The sequence below is a fragment of the Psammomys obesus genome, unplaced genomic scaffold (genome assembly GCF_907164565.1).
Source record: "Psammomys obesus unplaced genomic scaffold, mPsaObe1.curated_primary_1811, whole genome shotgun sequence".
Lineage (NCBI taxonomy): Eukaryota > Metazoa > Chordata > Mammalia > Rodentia > Muridae > Psammomys > Psammomys obesus.
In genome coordinates, this window is record NW_026590212.1 from 125,587 (window position 1) to 139,156 (window position 13,570).

The 13,570-nt window shown below is 44.6% G+C and overlaps 1 protein-coding gene across 1 annotated transcript; it reads right to left on the bottom strand.

Annotated features, from left to right (window-relative positions):
* Nucleotides 1–567: 567 nt before the first annotated feature.
* On the bottom strand, nucleotides 568–13,240 carry S100a11 (S100 calcium binding protein A11). Its single transcript, XM_055606715.1, has 4 exons — nucleotides 13,069–13,240; nucleotides 5,468–5,580; nucleotides 1,684–1,836; nucleotides 568–853 (listed from the first exon to the last, which is right to left on the bottom strand). Exons 1-4 carry the CDS (start codon nucleotides 13,238–13,240, stop codon nucleotides 698–700), a joined length of 594 nt encoding a protein of 197 aa, XP_055462690.1. The 3' UTR covers nucleotides 568–697.
* Nucleotides 13,241–13,570: the final 330 nt, after the last annotated feature.

Sequence of the window (13,570 nt, forward strand, 5' to 3'; positions counted from 1 at the left end):
TCACTTCTCTCAAATCTTTTATCTCCTGGCTCCTCACCATCCAGGCTTTCTCCATCCTGGTTAGTCAGGGGCTTAGAAATTGAAGACTTCATATCTGCTAAAGCCAGTCATAGGTGAGGAAGTCCATACCAATCACGAAGCACTGACATCTCTTTGCCTTGTTCTGTCTCTTACCCTTCCCAGTTCCTTCTCCTGAAATGTCCTTCCGTCTTTCATATGTCAGCAGCACACCATCCTGCCACAGTGACATGCCCATCATCCTTCCTCACTAGGAGAAGCCTTTCTTCTGGTTCTCTTCCCCACTAGAAATCAAAGGCGGGACCTTGGCTGTCTGACATATCCTCAGGGCCTATGACATAGCCATTTAATTTGTGAATGATGACAACAAATGGCCTCTGTCCAGCAACTTGAGAAAGCAGAGCTGTTTCTGGGTGCATCCTTCATTGATCATGATTTTGTGCACACCCAAGAAGCATCCCACTGTTTCTAGGCAGCTTCTGCTAACAGCTTCCATTACATTCTTCCTACACGCCACCCTCCTTTATACAAATCTACTGACTCTCAGTGTATGTTTAAAAAAATGGCATTTTTTTTTTATTTCTGCCAGCAGGCATGGGATGCATGGTGTGGTGGGCTCAGTGCAGGTGTGGATGGGGGAGGAGGTGATGGCTTGGTAACTGGAAGGGGAACGGGAGGGTTAGATCCGCTTCTGGGAAGCCTGGATGAAGGAATCATGGCACGCTATAGCTAAGCCACCAATAAGGTTCAGAAATTCTTGGAAATCCAGCTGCCCGTCACAGTTGAGGTCCAGCTTCTTCATCATGCGGTCAAGGACACCAGGGTCCCTCTGATTCTGTAAAGGCAATGACACCTTTATATTTCACTTTCTATAGTGCTCTTTCTATATGCTGCCACATTTAACTCTCAGTGAAGTACAAGGTTCAGGAAAGGGGTTATTGATACTCTTATTTTCAGCCGATTCAAAGAGATGAAGGGGCCTGCTTCGGAGCAGACCTGGGCATGAACCCAGAATTCTTTGCTCATTGTTCTATGTTCTTTCTGTGACATTAAGGATTATTTAACTTTGGAAAAGTGTTACATGCAAATCCCACATGTAAACCATATAGAAGAGAGTGGTTCAGATAAAAGTCATAGGTCCTACTGAGAAGTGTCATCTACCCATGTGAGTCTCAACACACACAAATACACACACATACACACACACACACACACACACACAGAACCACCACCTACATTTACATTTAGATTAACTTAGAAAGTAATTAGCCATATTTCAAGTAAGTATGATGAGTGTCTGGTACAACCATGTGACTCGGGGCAATAACAGTGAGAAACAAAATATTATTCCCATCATTGGCAGGTCTTCCCTACAGTCTTTGTGGTAGAGAAATCAAATTTGAAATTATTCTATTATGCTACGTTCCATTTCACATGCCACTCTCTGTATGGGGAAAAAAAACAAATCACCGTTCCCAGCACCAGGCAATTGGTATGGTTCAAATGGAGTGCACCCCAAATTACAGGGCGTCAGCAGGGACTAAGAAATGGACCCCATTTCCTCCTTGAGGAACAAGGAGGCAGCTGCTGATCCTTCATGTGTGGCCATTCTGCCAGGCTGTTTTGTGCAGTAAGCAATCAGGGTAAGGGGGCTGGGACAGGTACCTTCGTGAAGGCAGCCAGCTCTGTGTTCATGAAGGCAAGGAACTCAGTTTTGGAGAGATGACAGCTGTTCCCATCCTTCCCACTGTACTTTTGGAAAACAGCAATCAGGGACTCGATGCATCGCTCAGTCTCTGTAGGCTTGGACATTTTTGCCTTTGAAGAAAAAATAAACAACAGTGCAAAGCTCAGGTTAAAAATAATTTGAGAATTAACAAGGCTATAGAGAACGGACTGTGTCAGAGGATCACAGCGCCTCGTTTTGGTTGAAGCAGTTTCTTAAAGTCTGGCTCATTTATCAGGGGCCAGAGAGGTGAAGACACCACAGAGCGTGACATTCTGTGAACTTCATTTCTATAGCCCCAGCCTATGCGGTAATGTGTTCCACAAGGAAATCTGTGTGCTTGAAAACACTAGATGAGAGAACTTTCCTGATATTCTGAGACAGTGTGAGAAAATACATATATAGCCTATACACCACCCATTCACACACATTCTGAATGGGGGAGGAAGATCACAGTGACCTAAGAGCAAGGAGAGGCTGCTGTGAGGAATGAGACACCATTAACTCTTGAACCTAGTGCATTTCTTTGAAGAAAATGAACAGCATATATGTAATTGTGCACTGGGCGGGGGGAGGACATCGTAGGTGTTCAGAAGTATATTCAGCAAGGTGTGGGAATTCATACACTTGGAGGATCAAGAGTTTAGGTTAACCTGGGCTACCTGGTGAAACCATACATGTACTGTGTAGAGGAATTTTAATTCAGAACATGGCTGTTCTGGCAAGAACACAGATCCAAAGACCTTGTAGGTCTTCGTGATGTAGCTAGAATGCAGAGACACTGGGTAGTGGTGGCACACACCTTTAATCCCAGGAGACAGACCTCAGAGTTCAGGGCCAGCCTGGTATAGAGCAAGTTTCAGGTCCAGGCATGTTGGACCTGTTTAATCCCAAACAATGAAGGTAAAGTTTGTAGAAGAAAGTACCCATCTTTGAAAGTGATGTCTGAGTGGCAGATAAAGTGATGAATGAGAGAAAGATTGACAGAATAGATATGCTCAACACTCATGAGAAGAGAGAGGAAAGGGAAGCTGCTAAGGGAGCATCACAGAGAATGGGAGAGAGGAGGCAGTTTTACAGAGAGAGGTTGAAGAGAGAACAAGCAAGTGAAAGAGGAGTCAGAAGATTAGAGCAGATTGCTGGAGTTAGTTTGAGGTCAAGCAGAGCAATTCAGGCCAAGACAAATAGCAGATTGAATAAGTCAGCTGGGAGAGAGGTTTAAGACAGTATAGCTGAGTTGAACCAATCAGCAAGAGTTCAGAAAGAACTAGAAAGGGTGAGCTTATTCAGCAGTAAGTCTCAGAGGCTGAAAACGTTCTAGGGACTGGATGAGATTGTACGGAAACTTCCAGGACTAGGCCTAGGTTAATCAGGCGAATAAAAGATACTGTTACAGTATTCTGTGTGTGTGTAAAGCAGACAGCTAGAGACCATTAAATTTTCTTGTGCAGAACTGAGGCATGAGAGGGTAATCAGCATGTCAGACTCACCCCAAGGTTCTCAGCTTAAGAATTCTGCCTTTGTTTCATCCAAGTGCCACTCGTTTCCACAGGTATGGTGGCCAGCACTTCTTATTACAGAGCTGAACCAAAGCTGTGGTTGCACCGGGAAGCGCCTCAGTTCAAATTCTGTTCTGGACTCTGCTTTTCTCACAGCGGAATTCTTAGAGGAAATTCTACTGGGTTGAGTCACTCCAGCTGAGATCGGAGCTCAGAATTGAGTTGTTGTGCGCCCCCTGGCGGATAACAGCGCAACTGCAGCATTTCCTGGAACCTGCCTCACCACACCCTGAAGCTTTCTCAATTGATGATTGAGATGCACACTATGATTTGGACGTACGTTAACAACTGCAATTTAGTATTTAGCCTTTTATTTCCCCCTAAGATGGACTTCCTGGACACGTAAGAATAAGTTGGATACATTGGAAGCTTTTAGGCCTGTGATCACGCGTGCTAAAGATGACAAAAGCTGCCAGCCCCAAAGCCTCTGGTCTTAGGCACTTTACCATCAAAGCTGCACTACTGTGGCCTGCTGCACCTACAGATGTTCTGAGAAGCTTCTTCTGGAGACAAATTCTTTCTAAACAGTCACAGTGCTGGAGACGTACTCTCCCCTAAATGGAGCTTTTACTGAAGGAGAGAAGTGTTGGTAGGCTCAGGGCATGGAGAAAAAACCAGAACACCACAGCCTAGAAACAAATGTTTGCACAACATGCTCCTCCTATCAGAACTAAAATCTCTCCGCCTCATTATTAGTATGGCACATGATAGCAGGAAGGTTGGCTCGGAGGCCATGTTAGCATTGCGGTTTCCGTACCTACAGAGGCTTCTTTCCTCTTTCCCTGTAGAGCAGAGCGCTAAGATCGGAAGGTTTTGCCCATCTAGAGCAGTGGCTGAAAGAGAAGGCACGCTCCACACCACCGGCCTTTTACATGATGGGAACAGTGACAGCAGAGAGAAAACACATGGTGAAAGGACACAGTAAAATAAAACTTTAAATGCACCCTAAACACCGAACATTCCAGGAAAACTTCCCCTTGACAGAAATACGTGAACAAGAGATAACCACACCAATTAACCATCTCATTCTTAACCAACACGAAAGCTGTTTCTTCTAGCATCAGGGTCTCATCCATCCAGCCCAACATACCCTGCGTGATGAAAAGTGGTAAAAGGAAAGAATAACTAGAAGGTGATGAAAGACTGACACACCAAAGCAGGGGTCTGCAAGCTTTTTTGGCTGTTGTTAATAAAGGGACAGCTGTGAACATTTATAGTCCAGCGGCAAGGAAGGGAATGCATAGAGCAAATGGGTGTGGCAGTACCTCTAAACTTTACACAGTTGATTTTCGTGGATCACAAGAGATCATTTTCCTTTCAATTCTTTCAACCGTTTTAAAATATAAAGCCTATGCTTAGTTTGGGGCTAAGGCAGAAACCCACTTGGGCTACTCTTCAAAGTTTGCTGATCCTCTTTGGAGAGACAAAAGACAGGGGTAGACTTTGGGGTGAATTGGTGGAAACAGGCAGGTGGTGTAGGGAGTGGCTGAAAGATGGCAGGGAGGAAGTCAGGGGGAGAGGAACGGAGCGGGCTGGGAGGGACCTGCCATCTCCCACATTCTTGCCCATGGTTCCAATGGCTGCAACAGGCTCCAGTTTCCCTGTATGTCTTGGCCCTTTGCCGGCGGCTTCCCGCGGCTGATTCACCCTACCCTCGCCCCCCCCCCCTCCGACCTCAGGAAGGCTAAGTTCTGAAATGTTCCCTTTCTGTTCTGCAGAAACGCCAAGCGACGACGCCCCCAAATTCCCACCCAGTCTCCAGTTCTCGGCGTGTTTCCCGGCCTTCGCTGAGTTAGTGGCTTCGGCAGAGGTCCCCGCCGCCCGCTGGGTGCAGGGGCCCAAGACCCGGGAACTAGGGCGGCCACACCCAGTCCCGGCTCCGGCCAGGCCGGCGGCGGCATCCAGCCCTAGACCACGTCTACGCAGAGAGAACAAAAGATCCGGGTTTCTTCCCCCAGGCTGTCGTTAGAGTGTAAATTTGGGGCTTCGTCCTGCTCCCCGCTCTTCTCTAATTGCCTCCCACACGGTTTCTTCTTCCTGATCTATTTTCTGCCACGTCCGCACGTTAGTCCGGGATACACTTGGTCTAGAGCATGCCTAGCTTTGCCCTTTGTTGTTTCATTGAAAAGGAGGAAAAAATATAAAGTTCAAAAGTTACGCTTACCAAGTTGAGGAGCGAGGCCGGGCTGCGACTGAGGCTGGCGGCACTGGGACGGGAGTGGCGGGTCCGGGTCCGCCCCTCAGCCTGACTTGGCCTCGCCCGTCCCGCCCCCGGCCCTCCGCAGGCCTAAGCCTGTCCTCACCGCCTGCCAAACTCTGTTTCCTGGGATCCTGCATACCCACTGTCCTCCCTGGACTCAACAGGCCTCTAGCTGCTGGGAATCTCGAAGACCTTTGGCTTTGGGGGAAGTTCATACCCCTTGCTCTTTTGCTTGCACGGGTCCATTTGCATTTCAGAACCGACAAGCAGACAGGTCCCTTTAAAAAGAAGAATGTGGGTCATAGGCATCAAGTAGGTCCCTAGGAGCCCAGGCAGTCTATTCTGCTTCACTGAAGATATTTAATAAACAGTGGTGATGTTACAAGTTCTATGAGACATGGTCTTCCTATGTAGCTGAGGCTGACTTTTTTTTTCTCTCTCTATGTAGCACAGGCTAGCCTCAAACTTAGGACCCTCTTATTCCCCCCCTCACTTGGTTTCCAAAGTGCTGGACTTACAGGTGTGCACCACCTGACCTACCTAACTGTCTTTATTATTGCCAACAGCATACTGGTGATTATTGTCTAGGAATAATTTTCACCCTGCTCTCCAGCATTAAAATGGCAGTTAAGAAAACTGAAAAGAAAAACAACCAAACTATTGCAGCAAAACATTGGCCTGTGCTAGTGCGACGTTTTCCTGCCTGCATTTCAAAAAAGCATGAAATTGTATGAAACATTTCCAGCTTCTAATCCTAGGTCGGTAACATCACTGCAGTACTTTGACAAGACCCCTTGACCCTCTGAGCTTCTATGTTTTCATCTATAAACAAGCCATGTCGCCTTTACTATTTAGTTAAAATTTTTAGGGCTGTCACTTTAAGGGGACCCCCCAAAAAAACAGAGTAGATGTGACTGGGAAATGTGTGATGTGCCCTGGTGTCTGCTGTCACCTTCTGCTACTGACTCCTGATTCCAAGAGACCAAATCCTCATATCCAGTTTCATCTTCGCTTCAGACTCACAGTTCCTGTCACTTATTTGGGAACCCTTGGAGTCAGAGGGGTGGCTCTTGCCTGTAATCTCAGCACTTGCAAAGCCTGCTGCAGGAGGCCTGCTGCAAGATTGAGACCAGCCTGTTGGGTACACGGTGAATTCCTCACCAGCCTAGGTTACAGAGTAGGATGTTGTCTCAAAGGAAAACTAAAAACCAAACCAAAGCAAATGCACTTGAAAGCCCCACCTGTGTTCCCAATAATGGCCATTTTTTTCCATTTTCCTTACTTGCAAATATTAGCACCATGTTTAAAAATATATATATTTCTTACACATTTTTTTTTTTTAAATCAAGGCCCTTGTAATCTCGGCTTTATTGAAGTTGGACCCACCCATCCTTATTTGACTCCCCTGATCTAGTTTACATCCCCACTCCCTTTTTCCTTTGATTTCATAACTGGACCCTTGCCCTTCAATAAAACACATTTAATCAGTGAGAACACATTTTTCTGATGTGCAGTTCTGATCAACTGCTTAGTTCAGAACAAAGCATGGCACAATAAAAGTTGTTTCTTTTTTGTAAGTTTCACAATAAAAGAAAACAAAGTTATTTCTACTAAGACTTTTATACCAAACCATGCTTCTGGGGCCAGTGAGATGACTCAGAGAGTACAGTACATCCTCCAAGCCCAATAACCTGAGTTTTATCTCTGGTACCCACATAATAAAAAATGAGAACCAACTTCTACATGTTGGCTTTTGACCTCTTCGTGTAGTTAATGACAAAATAAAGACTTTTTTTTTTAAAAAAAATCCAGCTTTCTTAGTTTCTTTGTGGCCCTGTTCAGCCTTAATGAATAAGTTAAAATATCAACTTATTCCTTTGACTTGATCCGAGAAGCTGCTATGTGCCAAGCATTGTTCTACGACTACAAACATGAGGGTGATACATGACCTGCATTTGAGGCGCTCCATGGATGGACTTCACGAAGATGGGGTGGTACATTAGAGACAGCACTAGGATTCTTTAATATCTTAAAGTTGTGTATTCAGTTTTCTTCTTAAGAGGTTGCTTTTCCTAGAGGAAGGCCTATAGCTATCATCAGGTTCTCAGATATATATATATATATATATATATATATATATATATATATATATATATGAGCCGGGCATGGTGGCCCACACCTTTAATCACAGCATTCTGGGAGGCAGAGGCAGGCAGATCTCTGTAAGCCTGAGGCCAGCCTGGTCTACCCAGTGAATCCAGGATAACCAGGGACACACAGAGAAACCATAATTGAAAAATAAAATAAAACAAAACAAAAAGTTATTAAAAGAGTCATTAGCCTAAATCACTCTATACCCCAACAGTGGACAGGTCCACATCATAATCTTTTTAGAGATCATTTACAGTCTCTGCTGAAGAAACAGGCTCGGTGACCAAGGCTTACATGATTTGACCTTGTGTCCTTTGTCACAACTGATTGGACTCAAAGCCTGCTAGTGCATAGGATGAGAGTAGTAAAGGCTTCATGATAAGATGAATGGGAACAAATCAGTCCTCTATTCATGGAAGCTGGAATTAGAACCACATACAGAATTGGGCAGTTAGAACTGAGGCACAGAGAGAACTAGGAAGTCAGGACAAATCAAATATGAACAAGACACCAAGAGTTAGTGGAAGTTGTGAGACCTGGAAAAGGTATGTGGCAGAGAGAAGAAAACAAGTCAGTTGGTAACTGAAAATAAAGAAGGCTCTTGTGTGGCTTGAGTGAACCCTTAGGAGACCTGAGGAAGTAAATGTGAAGTGTTCAAGGCTAAGGTTGTTAACCTCATCTAGGGTTGCCTGAGGTGGTCACTTTCCAGGGCAGGCTGAAGAGGCTCAGTGCTGGGTTCAGACCAAGGTGAAAGCTTTTTGGAAAAAGGTTTGGCAAGGTTGGCAAACAGTGAGTCAATCAAAAGGGCTAAGAAGTTGGGGAGTGAGAGCAGATAAATTAGTAGCAAGAAACAAAAATGAAGGAACACGGGTGAATGAAAGGACTGATCAGGAAATAAATGTGAGAATTCCCACAGGCCAGGGTAATTTTCATCTGCAACCTGATCTCTACCTAGGGCTGAGTACATCCCTCTGTGCGCATGAGTGTACTAACAGGATTATGACTAAGGCATTGCTGGAAAGGAAGTGAGTAACTCCAGGGGAGTAAAGGAAGTGTCCTGGAAAAAGTGAATTTTGAGTTGGGCATTCAAAAATGGGTAAGAATATACCATCGGGTGGTTTAGCAAGGAGAGGTCTGGTCTCATAGGAGCATTTTAGGGCTCCACACAGACTGTGGTACGTAGACTAAGATTCAGCTCTCTGCTTGTGATATATCGGCTGCACCGACTGATTTACCCGCTCTTATCTATGCAATGGAGAGAGCAGCGGCATATGAATTGAGATTTGTTCACGCAGAATGCTTAAGGATTTGACCAGTGTATCCAGAGGAAGTTGGTTGATTTTGTGTGTGCGTGTGTGTGTGTGTGTGTGTTGCTTTTGTTTGTTCTGAGACAAGATTTCCTGTGTAGTCCCAGCTGTCCTAGAACTCACTCTCTAGACTAGACTGACCCATGCTCAGAAATCTGCCTGCCTCTGCCTTCCGGGTTCTGGGATTACAGGCGTGTACCACCACTGCCTGGCTGCATCCAGCAGAATTTTTAATGACTGTTGCAACAGGAATGGGGCATGGTGTGTTAACACACATGTAGGTACCGGTGGGTCAGTGCTAGACGTCTACAGATTAGGTGATGGTGAGTAAACAGTAGGAACAGGTCATTCAGTGTTATGCCTGGAAATCTGAATATTAACCAAAGAAGACTTTCAAGCGGGAGAGTGAGATGATCTTCTTTTGCTCTTTTAAGTGTAGAAATGTAATAGAAAGGAGAGACTAGAGGCTTAAAACAGGAGGGCATTGTAAGAGCCAAAGTGGTGATGGTAACAGGTAACTGTGGTGATGGGAACAAGGAACTGCCAGACACTGAAAAGGCAATGTCAGCCTTGCTTGGTATGCTGGCTAGATTTTATTTTGTTTTCAGCTTGACACAGTATGGAGTCATCTAAAAAGAAGAAATTTCAGGTGAGAAAATGCTCCCATGAAATAGGTCTGTAGGGAAGCCAGCAAGGTATTTTCTTGATTAATGATTGATGTGGAAGACCCAGCCTACCGTGGTGGTACCATCACTGGGAAAGTGGTCTTCGGGTGTGTAAGAAAGTAAACTGAGCAATACAGGAGAAACAAGACAGTAAGAATTCCTCTGTGTCTTTCTGTTTCTGGGACAGCTCACTCAGGATGATCCTTTCCAGGTCCCACCATTTACCTGCAAATTTCATGATTTCCTTATTTTTCATTGCTGAGTAATACTCCATTGTGTAGATGTACCACAATTTCTGCATCCATTCTTCAGTTGAGGGGCATCTGGGCTGTTTCCAGCTTCTGGCTATTACAAATAAAGCTGCTACTAACATGGTTGAGCAAATGTCCTTATTGTGTACTTGAGCCTCTTTTGGATATATGCCTAGGAGTGGTATGGCTGGATCTTAAGGAAGCACTATTCCTAGATATACTCACTCATATAAGCATATAACATAGGATAAACCTACTAAAATCTGTACATCTAAAGAAACTAATCAAGAGAGAGGACCCTGACTAAAATGCTCAATCCCCATCCCAAAAACCAAAGAGGATGGACACCAGAAGAAGAAGAAAACAGGAAACAAGCTAGGAACCTGTCACAGAGGGCCTCTGAAAGGCTCTTCCCTGCAGACTATCAAAGCAGAACGCTGAGACTTATGGCCAACTGTTGGGAAGAGTGCATGGAATCTTATGTAAGAAGTGGGAAATAGTAAGATCTGGAGAGGACAGGAACTCCACAAGGAAAGCAGCAGAACCGGGAAATTTGAACACAGGGGTCTTCCCAGAGACTCATACTCCAACCAAGTACCAGGCATGGAGATAACCTAGAACCACTGCACAGATGTAGCCCATGGCAGTTTAGTGTCCAAGTGAGTTACATAGTAATGGGAAGAGGGACTGTCTCTGACATAATCTGATTGGCCTGCTCTTTGATCACCTCCCCCTGATCGGGGAGCAGCACAGGCCACAGAAGATGACAATGCAGCCACTCCTGATGTGATCTGATAGACTAAGATCAGAAGAAAGGAGAGGAGGACCTCCCTTATCAATGGACTTAGGGAAAGGCATGTGTGAAGAAGGCGGAGGGAAGGTGAGACCCGGAGAGGAGGAGGGAGGGGCTTATGGGGGGATACAAAGTGAATAAAGTGTAATTAATAAAATATAAAAAAAGAATTTCTCTGTGGCCTCTGCTTGAGTTTCTGCCTTAAGTTCCTGCTCTGACTTCCCTTCATAATGGACTAAAAGCAAAAATAAATGTTATTTTATCACAGTGATGGAAACCAAACTTGAAGACTTGGCTGTTCTTCAGATGTGTGTTAGACAGAGGGAGGAATTGAGGTTTCAGCTGGGTATTCAGCTTGGTAACAGGGCATGGTGGTGGGTTAGAATACAGTGTTTAACATTTGGGGATGGGTAGGATAAGAACACAGTTCCATTTGAAGCCAAGACAGGCAGGCCAATTCAGTGTTGAAGGACTTAAGACTATCCTCTGTCCATCTCATTCTTCTTTAGCTCCTGGTATCCTCATTCTTACTATACTTTGATGTCATCTTCTATTCATGTAATTGTCTTCCTCTCTGGAAGAGGGGCAGAGATGGTGCCCTGATGACTACAGTGTTTCCAACAGTCAGCCTTTCACAGAAAGGTCTGTGAACGTGGGGAGTTGTGTAAGGACTGGGTGATGGTGACTGGCAAAGTCAGAAAATGCTCTGTTCTATAGCCGTGCCACTAACTTAACACAGGAGAGTAAACAGCAGCTAAAGAGCAAGGGGGTAAAGATGTTCCAGCATAGAAGTAAGAAGAAAAATGATTGGGGAATAAAGGGAAACCTTGCTGGTGTCATCAAAGGACGTCCACTGGATTTGGCAGTTATATCCTTAGAGGCGTTTGATGGAGCAGGTGTGGTATAGTATAAGAAGAAAGACAGATGGAAGTAGACTGAGGAAAGGTTGGTGAATGAAGAGTGGAGATGGAAAGTGTGGAGTGCGCATGTGTGGAGAGGGAAAGTGTGGAGTGCGCATGTGTGGAGATGGAAAGTGTCGAGTACGCATGTGCTCATTGAATATGGAAGGAAGAGGGAGGGAAAAGCAGAGTCAAGGACCAAGTGGGGATTTTAAAACTTAATAGGGAGGGCTGAAAAGATGGTTTACTGGTGAAGAGTGGTGATGCACACCTTTAATCTCAGCACTTTAATCTCAGAGGCAGGCAGATCTCTGTCAGTTCGAGGCCAGCCTGATCTACGGAGAGTGTTCCAGGACAGCCTACACAGGGCTACACAAAGAAACCTTGTCTTGAGAAACCAAAAAAACCAAAAAAAACCAAAAAAGCCCAAAACCAAACAAACAAAAACAAGGAAGGAAGGAAGAAAGAAAGAAGGAAGGAAGGAAGGAAGGAAGGAAGGAAGGAAGGAAGGAAGGAAGGAAGGAAGGAAGGAAAAAAAGTGCAATTATTAGGACCAGAGTTCAGATCAGCAACCAAGTAACAAGCCAGGTATTCCATATGTGGTAACAGAGCCAGCAGAATAAGACTCCAGATGCACAAGGAAAAATAAATGAGTAAAGTCTTAAAGGAGTAGCCAGAATGTCCCCACCAGGTGGAAGAGAAGGGGATACCTCAGGTGTCTAGCGGCATCTTCCCTCACACATTATGACACCTGGTAGCAGAGGTGGGGACCTCTCATGACACCTGGGGGTTGGATGGAATGTGAGTTTGCAAATCAGGGTTTTGTCTAGTTTAACTCTGTACCATTTAAAATTCATGGCATGTCAAATAGCCCACTGTCCCAATAATTATTTAGGTCTTTGTATTTTTTTAAAAGGCTCTTAGAGTATTTTAAAAGGTCTTAAATTTATGTTCCTTTATTCATCTAATTATTTAACAAGTATTTTTCGAATAGATTTTAAAATGTCATTGTTCCTTTCTTGGAAAAATAATACTCAAGTGCAATCTGATTAATACACGAATGGACCCTTTTAAAAAGCGGAGCTACCTCAGTCAGGAGGTTTTGACCCAGACTTCCGGGTAGGTAGAGAGTTACTTCTGAAAGATGAGAACTATATGGGAAGAACTGCTAGATTTCCCCCCTTGATGTACAGCTGCTTCCCGGCACACTGAGGCCAGATCTGCAAAGTTGAGGAATGACTCCAGGGTCTCTGATGTCACCATGGGGTAATTGGACATGCTGCCCAAGGAAAGCAAAGGTCTCAGTGAGTTGCAGCTGTTTCCGAATTCTGAGCTTCAGGCTTTCATGTTTTACAGAGGGCTAATAATTAAGATCACAAATATAAAAGAGCTCTTCAATGGGGCAGTGTTATACACATGTTAATTTCTACTCACACTGTTGCTCTATGGATTAAATGAAAGTGTCCTTTGACCACTTTGCAGACTGAGGGAATGATTACTGTTGTTCATCCCTCCTCTCATTTCCTGCAGCCCCTGCCTTAACTGCTGGCGTTCATAACTCTTTCCTTCATCTGGCTGCAGCGACATCTCCAGGTCAGTGTCAGTGTTCTTATCCGTGCTGCCGAGCGCTGAGTGTGTGCTTTCCTCTGCTGCACAGTTACGTTCCTTCATGCTCTTCCAGACCTCTTTTCTACTGCTGACTGAGACGCCCTTCCACTAGCCCTTGAAACCTGCTGTTAGGTCGTCAACTGCTGTGGGCAGAATTGGGACATTTTTTTTCTTTCACAATGATCCACTGGAAATTGTGACATACATGTACTCCAAGGACATAGAAGACACTTGTCCACTCCAGTTTGAGCTGAAAATGCTAGTGAATTGTTCTCAGATGGTCTATATATATATATATATATATATATATATATATATATATATATATATTTAATCCAGTTTCTTTGTTTTGGAATTCAAATTCCTTTGCGGCCTAATTCCAACTATTTTTGT